The sequence below is a fragment of the Amaranthus tricolor genome, chromosome 11 (genome assembly GCF_026212465.1).
Source record: "Amaranthus tricolor cultivar Red isolate AtriRed21 chromosome 11, ASM2621246v1, whole genome shotgun sequence".
Taxonomy (NCBI): domain Eukaryota; kingdom Viridiplantae; phylum Streptophyta; class Magnoliopsida; order Caryophyllales; family Amaranthaceae; genus Amaranthus; species Amaranthus tricolor.
The window spans coordinates 21,534,147-21,556,111 of record NC_080057.1 but is presented as its reverse complement, the minus strand read 5'-3'; the positions used below and the strand labels follow the sequence as shown (position 1 = coordinate 21,556,111).

At 32.2% G+C, this 21,965-nt stretch overlaps 1 protein-coding gene across 1 annotated transcript; it reads left to right on the top strand.

Annotated features, from left to right (window-relative positions):
- The first annotated feature begins 11,113 nt into the window (after nt 1–11,113).
- LOC130827871 (GATA transcription factor 28-like) lies at nt 11,114–21,579 on the top strand. Its single transcript, XM_057693750.1, has 8 exons — nt 11,114–11,439; nt 11,522–12,060; nt 13,772–13,855; nt 13,939–14,072; nt 19,053–19,184; nt 20,448–20,553; nt 20,758–20,829; nt 20,966–21,579. Exons 2-8 carry the CDS (start codon nt 11,773–11,775, stop codon nt 21,026–21,028), a joined length of 879 nt encoding a protein of 292 aa, XP_057549733.1. The 5' UTR covers nt 11,114–11,439; nt 11,522–11,772; the 3' UTR covers nt 21,029–21,579.
- The last annotated feature ends 386 nt before the right edge of the window (nt 21,580–21,965 follow it).

The window sequence follows — 21,965 nt, the reverse complement described above, 5'->3', positions numbered from 1 at the left end:
AAATCAAAAAAGCGTCTTTGTCAAGAAAAAGATATTATGAATCCTTATGCAATTATAAAAATTTATCAATTTTACTAAAGTAAACCAAGAAATTAGAAAACTTAAATAAAAAATCCAATCCGCATTTTATATTATTAAGTTTTATATATTACTCAAAATATAAACGATCTAAATAATAGGTTGGACTTTATTTTGGATAATTTATGGGTTTAAATCACTTAACGTAATATCATCTCACTGTCTTAAAAAATTAGGTTAATTTGTATTTTTGATAATAACCTGAATTTTTTCATTAATTATCATCCACTTATGAACTTTTATCTTCATCTAGGTTCTCATATTATAATAAGTGATTTTGCTTATTTTCACTCTATTTGTATTGAAGCTAGTTTTTTTGAGACGGAGGGAGCAGGGGCAGATTTAAGGGCAATCAATGATGTCAATTGACAACATTCAACTTAGGTATAAAATTATATACATAGAAACATTAGTATATGTGTTAGTTAAGTTGACAAAAAATTTATTATGGGAATGCATTGACCTAAGCTAAAACCTCCTTAAACACATTTTTTAAATATTATCGAAATCTAGGGGTGTTTGGTACTTGGCTTTTACATTGGTTTTTTGGTTGGCTTTTGACTTTTGGCTTTTTGGTTGATCAAAAAGCCAAAAAAGTGCTTGGTAAATGGCTTTTAAGCCAATTTAAAAGTTAGTTTTAAGCCGAAATAAAAAAATACTCTAGTTGGCTTTTAGCTTGTTGTCCCATTTTCTCTAATAAAGAGTCAACAACCAATACTTAAATTTGCGAGAAACATCTTCATAAACATATGACTTTTTCAACTAGCTTAAAAGCCAATAAAAACAAGTAACATTTTCAGCTGATCATAAACAAGCCAACAACTAACAATTAACAGTCAATTGTCAAACACCGCATATGATTTTTTTCTAATTCCCCTTGGATTGTACGTACTAACAGCCCATTTGATTAGTGGTACTAAATAGTGGTAATGAGAATGATTTATAGTGTAAAATTTCATCAAAAGTTCCATATTATTCCCATGGTAATGAAACTGAAACTTTGATCACAAAAATTTTTTCATTGCAACCTAATACCACATCTCCCGATTACAATGCATTAAAAAATTTTCAACTATACTTATACTAGTTTTTCATTTTCATTAACATATTTTATTACTACATACCAAACAGACTGTAAAATAAGCCGAAGTAGAAAGCAAAATTATGGGTTTTTGGTAGGCTTCCCTTTTATGTAGTCTTTGTTTCCAATGCTGGTGGCATATTGCTTTTACTTACCCTTCATTTGGAGTACTCCTACTCAGCAAGATAGTGACTGACCCACATTATTAGTAGCCTTAGTGGGCCATTATTGGGCCCCACAACTAACCAAAAAACACCACGTCATGACGTGGCATGTTGGCATCGGACAGTTATGAACTTATGGTCATCCAATCACATTTCACATGAGAAAGCAACCTCATGAATAACCACACATTTTTAAATTTTTCAAAATTTTCAGAAAGGAATATTATGATTTTTTTATGAGTAATTAAATAAAATATCACATATAATAAACCATCAGTTTCATGACACGTCTTTAAAAGGAGCTGTTGATCTTGTTCTATCATCGTTGATCACCATGGAATGTTATGGTGGTAGACTTGCCTCCTCAGTACAAGTATTAATTCCTCTATTCTAAATTACTTCTTAAATTTTAATTATAGGCATTATTTATTGTTCAAACTTATTTTATATATTGTGTTTGATGCGTAAGTAAAAATGTAGTCAAGTGGAATTTTATTTGAATCGTCTAATCGGATTCTCATTATAATAATTTATTATAATCTTTCTATTTCAACATATAAATAATCAAAATAAAACATTAAATTGCGTAAAAAGTAAAATGTAGCAAGTATAACAGAACAGAGAAAGTATAATCAAATACTGCTTACTTAATTACTTTTAAGGCTCGATATTATACTATGGTAATGATAATGGAAAATTATTGTAGTTTTGATGGAATATTTCTTGACAAATTTAATTTTACTTTTTTTATTTTGCAAAATGCATATAAAATACAAGGTTGAGCACTGCTTATAAGATGGCAAAATGATTAAAATAATGAAGGAGTATTATTTTGAAATTAAGAGTTTATTTCTTGGTTTATTCCCACATGAAAAGGGTGGCGAACTTTAAAAATCGGATTCCCACAATTTAACACCGCTTATCCCGAGAAATCCACCATCACACACATATTATTTCAAATTAGTTACTATACTACTTAGCCTAGTACTAGTATACTCTATTTGCTCATCTAGATAGCCCTAATTATAATCAACTTTAATGAAATTTATTGATTAACAACTACTTAATCCTCCATAATAAATGAGGAATAGTATTCCCTCAACTCTTTTTAGAGTGCAACAAATTAATTTTACATAAAAATTAAAAAATAGTGAGATTATTTAAAATATATAAATGATATTAAAAGAGAATTATAATATGTGAATAAAACTCTAAAAAAAATGGTGAAAATATTTCCTTAAAAAAAATTATAACAAAATAAAAAACGAGTAACAAAGGCATAACAATCAGATCAGACCGGAACAGAAAAATTAGCACCGAAGGCAAATATCGTGGGATTTTAGCTCTGACGTAGGTAGTGAGGAATGATCTTTATAAGGGCCCACAAAAGTTACTTTTCCTTTTTCTTTTTTCTTCTTTTGTTGTTGATTATTTGATTTGGTCCACTTATATGAGTAAGAGTAATGGGAGCCACAAAATCATTCCCATCTATGTGTTTGGTCATCATAGTATCTAGATTTTATTTTCATATACCTGCTAATCTGCTATGTTTATGTTTGCCCATAGATTGTTATGTGGTAAAATTTCCATCATACGACCCAATTTTGGCTAGAATGAGTGGTTAATTTGAGTGTACATTACATTGTATATGAGGTTTCAAATTGGCATCTTCGTCATATTTCATATAGTTCATCTGTTTCAATTTACTTGCAATATTTTACTTTTTGACGCAGTCTAATGCACTAATTCAATCCTTAATATCTCTAATTATGTATAATAAAAAATTATAAAAATTTGATATTAATAATCATTGTAATGAGACGAATAAAAAAAATCTCACTTGACTATATTTTAGCCTGTAGATTAAAAACTAATCACAAATTATGAGTGATGAATGAATAGTGTCATTTTTGCCAATGTTGCAACTAATATGGAACGGAGGAAGTATCATCATCATACTTAGTGTATTCCGCCCATAAAAAATTATGATCAGGGTTTGGAAAAGAAAGGACGACGACAACTCATACCCATAATAGAGAGTGCGGTCAAATAGTCTCTCGACTTGGAAAAGTATAAGATAATATATAATAATTAGTTTTTGCTCTTTAAATTGCAATTTAATAAGTGATTATATATTCTTTAAATTTACATAATTGTGTACTTGGCACGTAAATTTCTAGTATTTTGGAATATACTTAGTATAAAAGAATATACAACACATTTTGAAACTCAATCACCAACTTTAATTTTTTTGACTTTTTGTTCAGTTGATTTTTTAACATGGTATTAGAGCCAACATTATATAGAGTTAAGGGTTTAAATTTCATCTACCCCTCAACTAAAAGTAGAATATTTAAGACTATGCATGCAGAGGGTATGTGTTCATCCACACTTTTATTCCAAAGACCCTCGTGTAAGGAGGTAAACTATGATAGGGTTTGAAGCATTAGCAGAAATTTTTAGTTGAGTTGAATCCATAACACCAAGTTTAACCACTTAACGAGTTGAACTCTTATAATTCTCTGTACATTTTAATTTGCTACAATATTTTTTAATTTCATCTAAAAATTTATACTCTCTTCATCGTTGAATCCATAACCACAATATATGTGTTGATGAAGATATAGTATAGTAATATATGTTAGGTAGGAAATGATGAATGATGGGTGATGATTTGTTTTTCAATATCTTTTTTTCCAAGTGTAGCACAGGACTAAGACAAGACTCGTGTGATCATAATTTTGATTGCCTTAGGGTTATGGTCGGAGGTGCATCAATGTTCTAAGATATCTTAAACTAATTGGAGCAAAATGGTTTACGTCCATTTGTTGTTATTTGTGTAATGCCAACACCACAATCAAATAATCAATGTTAGCCATAAATCATGAATGATATCAATATGAGACATTGGGATTTGGTGCATCATATGAACCATACATATAATTCTTAAGTTTGTCTTCTTTTTTTTCTTTTTTTTTTTTCTTTTTAGTTTTGTGGTATTTGTAAGATAATTGTAATGCATGCATAGTCCATACTTACCTAGTTAGGTAACTATATCAAACAAAATAAAAACGACTTTTTATTGAGGTAATTTATCTTTTTTGTTTTTTCACTCAAATTCCTAAACTTATGAGTATTTTAGAAGTCTGTTCTATGTTGTATTGATGCATTTTCTTGTAAGGTATTATGTTGTTTTTATATGAATGTTGTTGATACTTTCTAATGACGGACACGCGATAAATCATGACATAGTCGTTATATTAAGAAAATGGTAAAATAATGTGAAGCTAATAAAATATATTTGGTCAGATAGTCTCTAATAGCGACCATTTTAACAACAATCTTCGATCTGTCATTGAGTTCGTTGACATTTGCTAAAAACTTATTTCATTGCATTTTGCTACAATTTTATCTTTGCTAAGGTTCTTCGCTATTCCATGAGTTTTTTTTTTTAGTCTAATCAAATTGGTATTAACATTCTTAACATATAAGGCACATTATGGTTGAATACTTCAAATTACAATACACCATTTTTGTTTTTTGAATTTACTAATGAAAGTGATATTTTACTTCACAATATATCACTTTTAGTAGCAAACTCAAAGGAATACGTTAAGTTCTCTATCTCATATAGATAGTAATTCTATATAGGAAGAACTTTTGAAATAAATAACTTTTAATAAAAAAAAATCTTAAAACAATTAATCTTTACAAAAATTTCTCAGAATAAGCATCTTTTTGTTCGAGCCTCTGATTAAGTGTTGTTCACTGTTACTAACAGCGAACAAGAGAAAATTTGGTCAAAAAGTCAAAAAAATTTCCGTTCACTGTTGGTAACAACAGACAAGTGAATAAATAATTATTTTCTTTTTTACCACCTAACCGATTGATTATACATCTAAGTTATTGAATAAATAATTTTTCATTTTTGACGTTCTTTGAGTAAATGAAATGATAATAAAAAAATTAAATTAAAACTAACTATAATTCCCTTATATATGCCTAAGTTGTTGTATAAATAATTTTTTAACCTGAGTAAAATAATACTAAAATTAAATAATATAAAAACTAACTACCTAATTTCCTTTTATATGCATAAGTTGTTAAATAAATAATATTTTTACTTTTTTAATCTTTCTTTGGAGAGTAGAATAATATTAAAATAAAATAAAATAAAAATTAACTAATTATTTCGCTTTTATACACATAAGTTGTTGAATATATTTTTAAGATTTTTAAAACTCTTCTACCTTCCTTAAGTGAATTAAATAATATTAAAAAATTATGAAAAGCTTATTTAGTAATTTTTTAAAAAATAAGCTTATTTATTTCAAACGTTTATATAGATTTGTATCAAAATATTACAATAGGGGATCAACTTTCAAATATTTGAAATGAATAAGCTTTAAGTTTGGTTCTAAAATAATTTCTAAAGTTTACATAAATTTGTTTGCTGTATTAGCAGCGAACAAGAGAAGACCATGTTAAAAATCAGAAAATTTTTTTACTACAATTTAGTTCGCTGTTACTAGCAAACAAAAGAAAGACAACATTATACTTTTTCTAAGAAAAAAACATACAAGGATTGTACGTTGTTCATAACAGCAAACCAACACTAATGCCTTTATTTAATTTTTTTTTCTTTTAAAATTGTTACTTAGTCTTTTTTTTTCACTGTTAGAGAATAAAATCGTGGTTATCTTTTTTGACTATTTTAACATGTTCTTCTCTTGTTTATTATAAGTAACATCGAACAATTTCTAACTTTAGACTTGGACACGAAAACATTTATTTTGAAAATTTTTTTAAAACTAAACTTATTTTTTATTAAAAAAATATATTTTTTCTACACAAATTCTCAAATTTCCCAGCCTAGTAGGGACTAATGAATGATGATATTCGGCTTTGGGTCAGGCCCAAAAAAATAAAGAGAAGCTTAGAAAGCGAGAAACAAGGGGATTAATTTGAAGATAACATAACTCAAATTCTTGTGAGAGACTGTTTCTCAAGAGACCGACTGCTTACCTAATTAGTTTGTATTTGCTCATCTTGTATGATAGTATGAGACCATGACACGGATCTATATAATCAATTTATTTATACCTAATTGATTTCTTTAAATTATAAGTGATTACTACAATACATTAAATGTTCATGGGCGAGCTCAATAAAGATAGTCTCAAACCAAATCCATATATATTTAGGGGCCGTTTGGTTCGCACAAGGGAATCAGAATGGAATGAGGAAAGGGAATGAAGGAGAAAGGAATGGATTCCCCTAATTTAGCCTAGTCGTTTGGCTGTGTTCAGGAAACGGAATGAACTGCTCATTGATTCCCTTTGTGACTGTTTGGTTCAAGTTAAGGAATCAAATTATGAGTTTTTAAATTCTTTTATATTTTTTCCAAAAATAACTAGTTATTATATGATAAACTTGAAAAACTTATTTTTAAAAAAAATATCATTAACCTATATTATCTTTTCCTGTAATATGAAGAAAAAAAAAACATAACTCTAAATAATATCTTTCTAGCTCCATTGATTACAAATCCAAATAATCACTTGTTTCTAGATCAAAATTCATACCAAAAGTGTTCTAGTAAGATCCAAGTCTTTGCCAATAGTCCTTTCTAGATAAAGTTTATGCCAAAAGTAGTAGTTTGTGAACAACACCTAATTCAAAATCATACATGAAACCACAACATAAGATCTAAGCATTACCATTTCCAATTCCTCCAAGAAGACTCTTAACATAGGCACTTTTCAAAGCGTCGACGTCGGGACACTTTGAAAATATCATGAGCTTGTTTGGTTGTGCGGTTAGAATGTTAGCCACTTCAAAAACTTGGGTAGGAGTGACACCTTCTAAATTGAAAGAGAGTAGTTCCTCTAGCACTTGCTCAGTCTTTTCAACTATTTTTTGCTCTCTTTCATCTGCAAGCTGTTCACGATCATCAGTGCGTGCCATCACATTTGCCATAGTGGAAAGATGAACATTCATGTCTTTCATGAATGCTTGTAAGCTAGCCAATTCATTAGAACTTCCAGCACCACCATTTCCTCTCTTACTTCTTTTAGAAGTTTTTTCAGTCTTCATCTTTTTTGAAGGAGGAGAAGTAACAGTTTGAGTGGCATTACCACTAGCAGCAACTCCCTCATCATCACTTGAATCAAGTGTAACCTGTGGAGGGGCAACATTTTGCAAATTGTTGATTGCTTCAACAAAATCTTCAGCTGGTTTTCCAATAGCATAATCCTTGCCATAAACATTCATGAGTTCATGAAAGTGCGGAAATTAAACTCCATACAAGTTTTTGCAATTCAAATGATTCTGAAAAACAAGAAAATGCTCAAAATGATCAAATATACAACATCATAAAACTATCTCAAACATAATTAAAATGACCTTACAAAGGTTATCATACCTTGCAAAACTCGTCATAAACAGCCCGGTCCATATAAACCATTTGTTTTTCATCATCCCAAACGAATCCAATTGTATTTAACATTTGAGAAATAGCCCTAAACTTGGCTCCAAGTGTCTTAAGTTGAGAATCAATGTGTGGCATAGCCTTCAAACCACAACCAGGAAAAGCCTTACCTATGACCTCCTCTATGTGAACCATGTAGCCGCTTCTGAATCCATTATCACACCTCCTGTGAGGATCAACAGCTAGCTCTGACAATGCTTCTACAAGAACTTTATCTTCTTGAGCAGTTTAAAATCGTTTGTGTTTTCCCCTTCCACCTCCACCTCCACTTGTACTACTTTCATCCATCCTCTATAACATTTGAACCATATTAATTATAGTAAAAATAAAATTGCATGTATATAAAAATGAAATTAACCAAGAAATATTCAATACAAGTAAACAAAGGAAATTATTATAAGTCCAATACAACATTCATGACTTAATATAAAAAAAAAGCAAGATTGAAATAAACATACAAGTCTCAAGTTCAAATATAAGAAACAATTTTTTTTTAATAAAAAAGAATAACATCACAAAGTAAGTCTGCGGTGTCTAGCCCTCCAATCATTGAACATATTTTGGGCCATTGTATTTCGAAGATTCGTCCATGGATCGGTTACAGCAATGGAGGTTATGTACTCCACATCATCTTCCTCATTATCATCAACATCATTATCATCACTATCATTTTCCTCAAGCAAGTCCTCATCATCAAATTCTGCAAGCATGTATCTTTTTACGTAATAAGGCACAAGCAAGTACAATTCGACCATGTGTTTGTAAACTAAACCAAGAAGAACTTCTAAGAATCCCCCATCTTCCCTTGAGTAACCCAAAGCATCTCTCAATCACATTTCTAGCTTTTGCATGCCTTAAGTTGAAATATTCTTTGGCGGTTTGAGGTTGTTGGGGGCAATTATTCCATTCTCTAAGATGATAAAGATGCCCTCTATATGGTGCAAGGAATCCTTCTCCATTAGTATATCCTCCATCACATAGATAATAACAACCTTGACAAATTAAAAAAAAAAATTACTCTCTTACTAAGTTAATCTCAAATAAAATCTATTACGTCAATCAAATTACCTTTTGGAACTTTTAATTCATTAGGCCTAGAAATAGTATCTCGAAGAATCCGACCATCATGTGTTGATCCCTCCCAACCAGGTAAGACATATATAAATTCCATCTCGGGTGAACATACTCCTAATACATTCATAGCAAGGGTACCTTTTCTAGTGCATATTTGGATCGATCTTCAAAGGAAAATTCACTAGAATCATTGTACCATCAAGGGCACCTAATGAGTTCTACAAAACAAACAATATCAGTTTAAATTATGTAATAGTCTCTCTATTTTATCTCAAATTAAAGTGTTGGTTTTTTATTTACCTTGAAATATTTTCATCTTTCATCGTTGCAATCCTCTTGTATTGGTGTTGGTTTCTTAAGAAGAATAGCATGTAACTTTAAGATTGCTAACAAACAAGCATGAAATTGTCTACTAATAGTTTCACCACTTCTATAAAAATGTGCATCCATCATTCTATTTTTCTTATGTTGAGCTAATGTGTATAAGAAACCCGCAACCATCTCTTCCAAACATGTGTTTCTTGTTTCATTTAATCCACCAATATCTCTAACCATCTCTAAAAGTACACCAAATGTGTATCGATTTATACGAAGATAGTTCCTACACAAAGTGTCACTTTCTCTAATCATTCTATTCAAGTTGTGCAATCTCATTTTTCTTCTATTTTTTTTATCAAGCTTAAGATAATGGGAATCGTATATAGTTTTTCTCATCGAGTACCACATCAAATGTAGCAACACAACACAATTAATCATAGTAATTATGAACCAAATAAAGTCTCAATTTCTCTTCCTTTTCAAAGAAGTACCAATGCGAGCCATTTTCTGTAGAATAGAACATCAATAACACCATATCATTGACTAGTTTACATATTATTTATACATCAATAACACCATATCATTGACTAGTTTACATATTATTTATACTCAAGATATATAAAGTCTCAAGCTAAATCTATATATTCATATAAAATCATAAAGTTTACATACAAAAAATGCCGAAATTGAACACAAATATAAAAAATAAATGAAAACAATACTTTTAAGTTTTAACTTGTTCAACCAACAGCAAGATCTATCATAAAATATACATTGGTGTTGTTTTCATGATTTAGTTATCAATATATAATTCAATACTAAGAACCCTTAAATCTCTTTCTTCCCAAATAGTATTGAAGAGACGGGATCAAAGAGATTGGTCAGTACATGACAAATTAAAGTATCATCTCATCTCATCTTCAAAGACAACAACTACACTGGAGTTGAGTTGATACAAATTCACTGACAAATTCGAATCTCTTCGCTTGATTTGAATAATAAAAAAACGAGTAATTGGAACTGTGCCTCAAAATCAGAATTGTCGCAAGATATATCAAACATCTTTAATGCCTAGTTAATGTATAACATACCTTGTCAAAAGCTGTACAAGATCGTCACCGGTGGCCGGAGCTCCAGTGGTTGCCGTGGTGGCCGAATCTTTAGTGAGGGCTTCAACAGCTTTTTAGGTTTTAGGGTTTGAGAGGAGAGAGAGAAAGTGATGGGTAATGAAGTGGGGAATAGGAATGGAAAAGTCTTGGGGAGGATGGGGAATGAGTGTGGAATACTTTTGGGTAAACACAAAAATAAAAAAGGGGAAAGGGAATGATAGAAAGTGGCAAACAAACAACAACAAAGAGAATTGGGTCTGTCCATTCCCTTTCCCTTTGATTATTACACCCAACCAAACAACCCCTTAGTGTGTTAATGTGATCACTTATAATTTTAACGTAATCAATTATAGAAGTAAACTAATTATATAGGCTCGTAACTCGTCTTCTGTTCTCTAAAAATGTTCTCATTTTAGGTTATTCTATTTGTTGTTTCATAAACAATCTTTCTATTTATATGATTATCACAAATTTTGGACAAAATTTGTTCATCCCCATTTTAATATTTTAGTAATATTTATGATCCCCACATAACTTCTGATAACTTTATTTTAACATTTTACATTGCTTATATTGTCCACATGTTTCTCACTAACTTTATAAAAATATTTTTTAATAATTATAATCTCCATATTTTTTCTACTTAAATATTTCTTTAATGTTTATGAATTATGATCCTTACTCTTCCTATATCAAATTTATTATATAATTAAAATAATATATTTATCATTAAAATATTTTATTTTTCTTAATTTCTATAAATATTTGTTATGAAAACTTTTTAAGACTAGATGGAAGTATTGAATTTAGCATTGGTTTGAGCTAAGTTTTGCTAAATCAAAGGTCCAAACTCCAAACTCCGAACTCTCAAACTCCAAACTCCAAAGATTCGTTGATAACGACACCAATTCCTTCTATCCCCCTTTTCCTCGGTTCTCTCTCTTTCTATCTCATACGCTTGCATATCATCAGCAAAATCCTCAATCTCAATTCATTGTCATTCCTAGATTATTGATTATAATAACAAATTAGATTTGTTCGATTTTTCAAATTCCCTCCTTTTTTAAGCTTGTAATTACCCTCCTATTCAATTACTAAACCCTAATTCAACCTCCGAATTTTCAGGTATGCCTTAATTTTTTGATTCCCTTTTTCTCTTAACTTTTGTTAATGGTACTCGACTTAATGCATAGAACAAATGTGGTAGGTGTGCTTGTTTTTGGTGGAGTTAAAAGCTGCAATAAAAAATGTAATTCTTGGTACAAATTCGTTGATTGGGAATGAAAAGGAGATTGTTCAGCTAATTGAAGGAGAAATAATTGTGTGTATAGGTATAGAACAGTAAATAGTGTGTTATATTGGAAGACACATTGATAAAAGTGAAGGGGTGAAGTGGAAAAATAAGTAGACTGCATACAATTGGTGGGTTGTTAATAAAGGGTTGCTGTTGCTGTAATCATGGGTGATTTACATGGTGGTGATGCTCAAATGCATATGACAGAAGCTGAGCAACAAATGCATGTGCATTATGGGATGCATCATTTGAGTAATGGTACTGGAATGGAGGATGATCATGATGATGGAGCAGTGGGTACGGGGGAAGGGATTCATGGGGAACTTCATAATGATCTTGGGAATATTTCAGATAATCATGGGGGTATGATCGTTGCTAGTGGTGATAATAATCAGTTAACTCTTTCTTTCAAGGGTCAGGTTTATGTGTTTGATTCCGTCTCACCTGAAAAGGTACGCCTTGTTTTGTGTTTTGTGTAGTTTTGATTGCTTATTGTTATGGTGATGGTTGCTCTATTTCATGCTTTAACTGCTGTTGGATTATTGTCGTTTTTGCAAGTTTGATGTGTGAAAGTTGTTATTAAACTGTGTGGAGAAAAGACAAGTTTAAGTATTGGTGAACTCTAGAAGTGTGAGTTTCCGGATGATTTTAGGTGTACTTATTTAGTAAAAAATTTGGTTGATTCACTCCTTGGACATTGTTTTCGTATATGTCTGCATTTGATCGATCTTTCTAAAATTCTAACTATTTATATCTTGTAAGCTTCATTAAGTGGCTAGTTAATGAGAATATGATGAGAATATTCAAAGTTATGTTTCTCGTCACCTGCATAAAGAAGAATGGTTTCTTGAACTTCATATTTAAGTAAATTTGGGTTTTAAGTTTTATTTCCTTTTCAAATAAATGCTTAACTTAAGCACACATGCACACACTCCAACAAGGAGGCGTACCGGCCGCACAAGAAGCGAAGTGCATCGAGGTGCAAAGTGAGGCACACTTTTTAAAATTAAGGTCTCAGTAAACACAATCGTGAGCACATCCTCGCCTAGTCGTTATACAATTACTACACAATATCCACACTCTTGTTTGAGATACAATTGGAAATGCCATTTCATCGCTCAATAGTGTGTCGATATAGGATAAAGCATCATCACAACTTTAAAAATAGGTACCCTTCAATGTCTATCGATTCCCTCTAGAAATAACATAACAACCTTTCTTTGTAATAATTAGTGAGATAACTACTTTGATGGTTACTGTTAGGGGGGAAGTTGCCTGAGCTGTTACCGCTGTTGGGGGGTAACTCTTATGATGTTTGCTAGCATTTTCCTTGATGGCTATTGGCAGTTAAGCTCTTATTAATGGTAATTTGAAGATGGTGGATTGTGTGGTAATAGGAATGTGCCACAATTTAACTGGTAGTTGACATGACATGGAAGAGCACTAAGGTGAATGACAGGGTTTTGACTTTCATAGGGTGTTGAAGAGAAATAATGGGCTCTAAATCACCTCTAACCTATCTTCAACATCCAGGTATATCGTAAATGTGATTGGCTCATTATAGCCTCTGATATCTTTGGATTTTAGAAACCAGCCCATTCTGGAAGATTGAATTGCTCCTAGGCTTAATATGACTTTATGAGAAACCAGGATAAAGTAGAGAATACATGCACTTTAAACAAACTTTATTCGTGACGGGGCTTGGTTATAATATTTCTGCTGCTGACAGAGTGAGTTAATTTGCCTCATCGAAGAGCATTACTTATTATCAGCAAATTATAGGTGACGGCAGCCTGGTGACAGAGGCAAATATTTCTAAATATGAGTGCGGCTGTGTTGGAGTGATTGTATTGGCACTGAGTCTGAAAGTTTGTGTTCGATATCTTTGGCTAACACCCATTATTAGACGGTTGCTTAAATCATTGTATTTTGTTGTCCATATAATTTCCACTGATTAGGATGATGAAGAATTTCTAGCTGCTCTGGTACATTTTTTCCATGGTCTAACACATTATTTCTTGAACATTGCGTGTCTGTGTTGGCTACAGTAATTGGGTAGATTGCCTTTTTTGATGTATACTTTCATCTTTTTCTCCAATTGCTTTTCTGTTTTTGCTGTATTTTTTCCCAGTAGAAAAATAATCCTTGAAAAATTTTATCTAGGTGCAAGCTGTACTTCTTTTGTTGGGGGGTCGTGAAGTACCGTCAACTGTTCCTACTGCACCACCGACCTCTCATAATAATAGGGTAATGTATAATGGTGGCATTGGGTTCTATGATTTATTTTGATATTTATATATTCATAACTCATCCAATGGTCTATCGTTCAGGGTGTGGCACCCACACCGCAGAGGTTCAATGTTCCGCAAAGATTGGCATCACTGCTCAGGTTTAGAGAAAAGAGGAAGGAACGTAATTTTGACAAGAAAATACGATACACGGTTCGCAAGGAGGTTGCTCTTAGGTAATCTAAGCTCTTTTAAATTGTTATTGGTCTCTATTCTTTTTCCTATCGTGATTGTGGCATGCAATAACTTTTTGTGGGAGCAATGTGTACTTTATAACCATAGAGCACAAACAAGGTCACACTACATCGCATCACATTGTAATGATTTTCAAAAAAATTGGACTGATATTTCTCGCGTTTTGAGAAATATCTCATGCTTTTGGTCGATATTTGGGCATTATGATAAATGTATCACTCGTTACTTATCACTGTGTCGTTATCATTACGACATTTTTGCATTATTTTTTGCAACGCGGGGGACTTAAAAAAGGAGCGAGGTAGACCGAAGATTACGTAGAGGGTTGAAATATAAAGGATTATGAAGGATTTAAACTTGAAAATCGATATGAATGAAGAAGAAGACAACTGACGATCACCATATTTGTTGATTTATTCTCGAGAAAAAAGATGACATAAGGGGTCTTACCAAATTTCTTATAGTATATATCAAAAAAATATTTATAGTTAGGGATGTTAATGGTTGAAATCAAGAATTTGCATTTTGAAATGGAGAAGTCACAACCAAATAAAGGAGGAAGTAGTATGTTTGAAACTGAATTATTTAAGGCATGAACAAAAGCGCAATCGCGGATGCGTTTGCAGAAACGGTCGAGGTGTCGTCGAAAACGACAGTAATCGAGGGCAATGTGGTGTGTATTTTTGAAAAAAAATTCACATAAGAGGAGTTTTAAACTTATAATTGCATTTTTGTTGCTGAACCACTATTATTATGCAACAGTATGTCCGTACCTATTATAATTGAACTATAATGAAGTACTTTTAGCGAATTTTTAATCAACTTATTAGTTTTTTTTTTAACGATTTAAATTATGAGCAACTATAATTTAGCCGATATGTAATTAAAGTTAATTGATATTAATGAACTTTGAACAAAAAGATTTTATAAGAACTTATTCTACAATTTAGGGAGATGTTAGAAGAAATTTTTTTAACCTTTTAACAACAATTAACTTCATAACGGTGAAATATCGTGTATCGGTTAAATAGCAGGTAAACACGTTTTTTAACAGTCACCGTGAAAATTCATGCAACGTTACATGATAGGATTTAACATCGTGACTCTTAGACAAGTTACATAGTGGTTGATCGATGAATTTTTAGTTCATGATTAAAGGAGCTCTTAGGAGACATTATATTTATCTACTGCAACTTACCTTTTTGAAGAAGACATGTAGACTTGTAGGTAGGGATGGCAATTCAGTCCGAATCCGACCTTAGTCCGACTCGATCCGAGGAAAATAATCCGATTTGAGTCCGAGGAAAAGGTTATCCGACTCCAACTCTTCACGATCCGAATCCGAGTTAGAGACGGAACGGAGTTGGACCTTATTAAAAATCTGACACTCCGACCCGACTCCGACCCTGAAGGAAATCCGACTTTGAATTTGACTTTTAACCTAATATTTTGTTTCCTTTAAAACTCTACACGTGGCTAATTCAAGCTCTCTCTTATACTAATTGTAATTTTCGATTTTGAAAAACTACTTGGTATTTTTATTTAGATCAATCAATCAAAATACGACAAATCAGATCAAGAGAAATAAAATAGGCCAAATCAAAATGCGAGAAAATTTTGTTAAATTGTAGTATTAGGAATATTTCTCATGTTAAACTTGAATTCAAAGTACATACTTTTTTGTTAAATTGTATTTGAAAAATATATTTTGTTAACTTCGTATGCTTTAAATCATTAGTACAATATCACAATGATAAAGTTTGATAATATTCCGACTCCGTATCTAACTCCGTTGGAGGTCCGAGAGTCCGAGTCGGGGCAATGCATAATCCGACTCCGAGTGGAGGTGGACTGAAAAAAAAAAGTTGGACTAAAATCCGGAGCAAAGTCGGAGTATGTATAATCCTAGCCGAGTCCGACCCATTGCCATCCCTACTTGTAGGAGTGAATGGAAAAGTTGCCTTTTTTTACTCAAGTGCAAATTGATGTTCATGCCTTTAATAGGGTGAATCAAGAAATTTTCTTAAAACAATATGGTATATAGGTGAACAAAATAAGTGATACCTGAGGCAAAGTTAAAGTTTACGAAGAAGTATGTAACTAGTTGGACTTTAGAAAAGAGAGAATGATCTTTATAGGATGGCTAAAAGGAGACAAGCGACTAGAAAAGTTGTAGTAAAGTGAGATATGTCAAGGATAAACAACATTACATAATTGTCCAAGATGCAAAGATCAAGAACAGCAAAAGGTGTATTTTAACAGTTGGTTAATGTATGCCAAGACTCAAGAGGGGCTGTAGGAGACATCTTGATAGAAATAGTGGAAGACAACTAGAAACTTATATGACGATTTAACAAAGTAGAGGTGAAAGAAGGTTTGTAGCAGACAAAGCAAAAGAAAGAAGTGACTCTACAGTATTCCTATCAAAGTTCGGAAATGTCTAGGGTAAATAAGATTAAACGAGAACACATGGGATTTGCAAGATTAGTTACATTTAATGGAATTAAGTTGTTGAAACCCAAAAGTTCTGGGAGAGTACATGCATTTCCAAACACCAATTTGGTATATGCTGAGACAATCTACCATGTTATTCATCTAGAAAAGTGGAAATATCTACCATTAGATCATCTTTGATCATTTTGGTCGTCTTTTTGTGACCATATTTCAGTGCTATAATTGGGAAGAAAACTATCGACTGTAAATGTTAAAATATTCCAAGCTAGGCGTTTTGGGGTTTCATCATGTTGTTTTTGCATCATCATTAATGATCACTTGAGAATATAAAAATTAAAGTTTCCATGATCCTGGTGTGGTGAGTATATACTTCTTTTCGAATGTTGGAAGATGCATATTGGGCTCATAAGCAGGGGCGGAGCAAAGATTTAAGAGACCGTATTTATTTTTGTGATATTTCTCAAAATGGGGCCCTTCGTTATATCAAAAGATAAAAAAATTTTCACTTCAAAAAAAAATAATTCAAGATAATATATTGTAACAATATAGTCTAAAATTACTTAAAATATAAAAAAAAATTTACAAACAAATCCATAATTTTGCTCTTTTCACATGTCTTGAAGCAAAATCATCTACAACAGATTCAACATCAACTTCCTCCAAAATATCGCTTTCGATTGTCTTTAACACAAGACCATTTAGCCTCTCTTGTGACATAGTAACAAAGCATATAAATAAAGAGACCAGAGAAAAAGTCAGAAAGAATAGCACCAGATTGATGTCTGCAATTGATTCTTCTTTAACAACTTTCCCAATTTACCAAATTGATTTCTGCAATTGATTTTAGCAAACTGCAATCAACCAAATTGATTTGTACCAAATTATCAACAAAACCAGATTGTATATCTTACTTCTTAGAATGAATAGCAAACTATCAAGAAAATTAAAAACTATCAACAAAAACCAATTGATGTCTGCAATGGAGAAATCGATAATCAAGAAACATAAAAAAAAATTCAGAATTTTAAATCTTACAATCAACTATCAACAAAGAATTAAAAACTAAATTAAATAAACAAAATACCTAGAGTTGAAGATTTGAAGTGATTTTCTTTTTGGTAATTCAACTTTTGGGTACTAGAAATTATAGATCTTAGAACGGTTTGAAACTTGATTTCATGAAGAAATCAATTATCAAAATGAAGACATAAATAAGATTTTCCTTCATCTTAAATAAAATACAAAAAAATTACTTTGTTTTTTTTTATGGAGAATTAATGGAGAAGTGGAAAGGTTGGAGGAGTGACGAAGAAGGTGAGGATGATGAATGGCGTGAAATTAGGCAAAATCAATTACTGAGATTGTGTTTTACAAAAATCTTGCCTTTGGTAATGGTAAGATTTGATGAATGGCGTGCAAAATTAAAGGCGTAGGCCCCAACCCCCTTGCTTTATTTACCAAAAAGCAAAATATTGTCTTTGGTAAGATTTGAACCCAAGTCTAGGCATTAAACATGTGGGACTTTTACCAACTGCTCCAATATTATTTTTCTTTACTAAAAAAACTATTTACTATTTGAGGCCCCTTATTTCTGGGGGCCCTAGGCGGTCGGCTACCCGGAATGGGCTTAGAACCAGGCCTGCTCATAAGGCTGGAACCATTAATGTGTAAATTTTGTAGGGTTTTTTGAACTTCGTGTTATGGTCCATTGCAAGGTATGAGACTTGTCCTACGTCGATAGTGTATGCATTTGGTGTGTGGTTTGTAGGCAAATGGACTCTCTCACCTAATAGGCTAGTCTTTTGGATGAGCTCTCCTGTTTGTCCTATAACAATTGTAACACACCCGCCAAGACCCTTAATCAAAATGAGATTAATAGTGGAGCAATTCGAGGTTTGCCCAGACTCCTTTGTTATTTCTCTTATACCAACATATCCAAAACTATCTTATTATTACAATGCTAGCTCTTTATATAGCCTAAGCCCAACAAACAATATACTAACATACATATATTCTAACAAACAAGATAGAAATACTACTAACAGTAAAATGTCAATAATGCCCTTAGACCCTTTGACACAATTCATCACACTTCGCGTCTTTTTTTCTTTTTTCTTTTTTTTTTTGCAATATACATTAAGAAGACATCAAAAGGATCTGCTTTTAAGTTCTAATTAAAGAAATCTTGACATTGAAAACATCAATAGGGATCTGCCTCTTAACCAAAGCTTAAGTTTGTAAACTCTGTTTGGTTCCATTCATTCAATTAAAAATTGCGCACTAGCTGACAGAATCAGTTTTGAGATATTATGGATCCATTTTAAAATTTTTGTATGCTGTTTTTATGGCATTAAGAATTTCTTACATTTGAACACGACTTTGATGCTAATTTGAACAAAGAGGATAATCAAAGGGGCATAGGATCAGAAAGTAGAAGTCCTTACGTTAATTTGATGGAGAAGGTGATATGGATTTTCATCATTTTCACTCTTTTGTTTTTGATTCAGGATGCAGAGAAACAAGGGTCAATTTACCTCTTCAAAACCTAGTCAAGACGAGTCTTCATCAGGTGCTACAAGTTTGGAGTCTAATCAGAGCTGGGGACCAGATGGACCTGTACCGCTGCAACAAGAAGTTTGGTGAGTAATTCTTTTTCCTTCCTTTGTTCAAACTGTTTCTCATGTAAGTGTCAAATCCTGTTATTATTTTTTGGATTCTGACACTTTTATGGAGCAACCTTCAGCCTTCTATTTAAGATATGCGCAACACACAATTGATCAATTGGTCTTTAAAAGAATGATCAACATACATGTAAGATAGTAATATCAAACTAGTTAAGATAATTAGGATTGAACCTAGGAGGCTAGGACATCATGCTCAATTAGATTGGACTTCAATCCATTGAAAAACTTTATAATTGTACCTTGAAGATATAATGAGGAAGAATGGAGGTATACTATGTCCATAATGCCGGTACTCAATAACGTATCCATAAGTCTTGCCTACTATAGTTAATATTCCCTTGCTTCATTTTTCTACTGACAAGCTCCTTGTATTATTGACCTCCAATGCTTGAACCACCTTATTTTCTATTACTCTAGATAGTTTACTCCAATGTTAAATCTTTACTGTCAAAGCTATTTTGGACGATGATTCCAAATAGTAGTGTGTAATCATGGAATTATAAGTACAACAATATTGAAACTTGCACTCTTTTCTTCTCCTCCGTTTCTCTGCTATAATAGCTATTAGAATCTCTTGAGTGTAGAAAGTACTTTAGGCAAATTAATGGTCACAATTTGACTTTAAAATGTGTACTTGGAAGTGGCAAGTATTGGGAATGGAGAGGATAGCACATCATTTTCTTATTTCAGAAGTTTTGTATGGAGATAAGGTTCGAGTTTACGTGGCATGTTCACCAGCCAGGACAGGAGTGTATTAGTTAGTTATATACTTCTATTTATTTATTTGTCAGCTGTGAATCGCCAGTTAGTTATATTGGCTGTTTTAGCGTTCATGGTTTACGAAGGTATTTCATTAATCAATTGTATTATTTGCCAAGACACGCAACAAAATTTTATTTCGATCAATAAGCTGTTCCCAATAGCTTTTCATCTGTTAAAGCAGTAGAGGAACTACTAATTAATAACAGACCTTTTGGGCTGTTGGAATGTAAGGCAAAGCCAAAATCCATTGATTGCTGGAGTAAATTGCTTTCCATTTTTGATTTGGTGCTGGTATGTATACAAACTCGAAAAGCACGTTCACTAGAATTGATTTATGTGTTCATGTAGTCGACCCTAATCTTTGAACTTATGACTGGTATTGTTATGATTATATCTGTGAACTGCTACATTTTTTCGTTAAAAGTATTTAATGCTGTTTGCAAACATGTGCTTTAGCTGTCGACATTGTGGCATTAGTGACAAAGCTACACCGATGATGCGGCGAGGACCTGAAGGACCAAGAACTCTCTGTAATGCTTGTGGGCTTATGTGGGCTAACAAGGTATCTAGGAATTTCATTTGTCATATCCACTTTGAGGCATGAGCATGACTTTCTTGATAAGAAAGAATTTATGCTGTTGAATCCCCCTCCCCTCATCTCTAATGTGTTTTCCATTGTTCGAGTCTTGGTCATTATCGATCTTTTTCTGTAAACTCACTTGTATTACCTCGTTAATATGATTTTGTTGCTTCCGTCAAATTACAGGGAACTCTTAGAGACCTCTCAAAATCAGCAGTTTCAGGTGGACAGAATGTCCCGTTCTCTAGGAATGAAGAGGTAACTTTTACCTCAAAGAAAAACTCGAATTAATATAGCTAAGCAGATATTGAAGACTCATCGTCTATTGTCCTCCGCTTTTTTATCGACACGCCTTTTATCATTACGGTTTGGTTTGTGGTTTTTGCTCCCGCAGAATGGAAATTTTGTAGACAACCAAATGGCTAGAGTTGCTGGAAATGTCGGTGATTCAACGTGATGACCTGTTATGAGTGCAGTCAATGCATCGATCAAAATCACCATTGAATTGGTGTGGAATGCGGATCTTTGATTACCCTTTTCGCGTGGAAAATGGCGGTCGAAGATAGGATTAACCCTTGTACTCTTTTAGAGCTAGGCTTGAGATTTGTTGCTACAAGCAGCTACAAATTGTGTCCTCATGTATGCATTTCCGACAGAATAACTTCTTATTTATGATTAATTCTATTTCACATTCAATTGAGAGGCCATTGATAGCTCACTTTTGGATTTTATATTCTATTTCTTTTCATTTTAATCTGTTTCCTCACTCCACACTCCTTGGAAACAAATCAAAGCTCTGATACCAATTGAAAAAGGTGCTTAAACCAACGACGGTAAGAACAAATGTAAATATTGATGAAAAACACAATATGACAAAGGAGAAACAAACACACAAGTTTATAAGGTATCTTAGATACCTCCCCCTCAACAGATGTTTATTTTTATTAATGGATTCAACAATACATCAATGACTAAACTTTCATACTTGAGAACAACCTCTCAAGCTATATGTCTCACAATAGAGATCTCACAATACTAATACATAGAAAAAAAAAAAAACTCTCTTGGTGTTTACCCTAGCCCCTTTATAATGTATAGCCTTCTCAACAAGTTGTTTATGTGTGTTGTGGTGATTTGATTCTAAGAATGGTGTATTATTTTTTAGAGGCTCATACATCATTCTAGAATCATCACTTAACTCACCATTAATAGCATATTAACATTCAACATTTATCATAGCAATAAACTCTATAATAATGCATGATAATAAAACCATATTAAAACTTACCATTATTCTTAATTTAATTGTCTTTTCAATACACTATTAAGTGACACATTAACTCACTCATAAATCAGCAATTAATTATATATTTAATTGACTTAATTGCACCCGT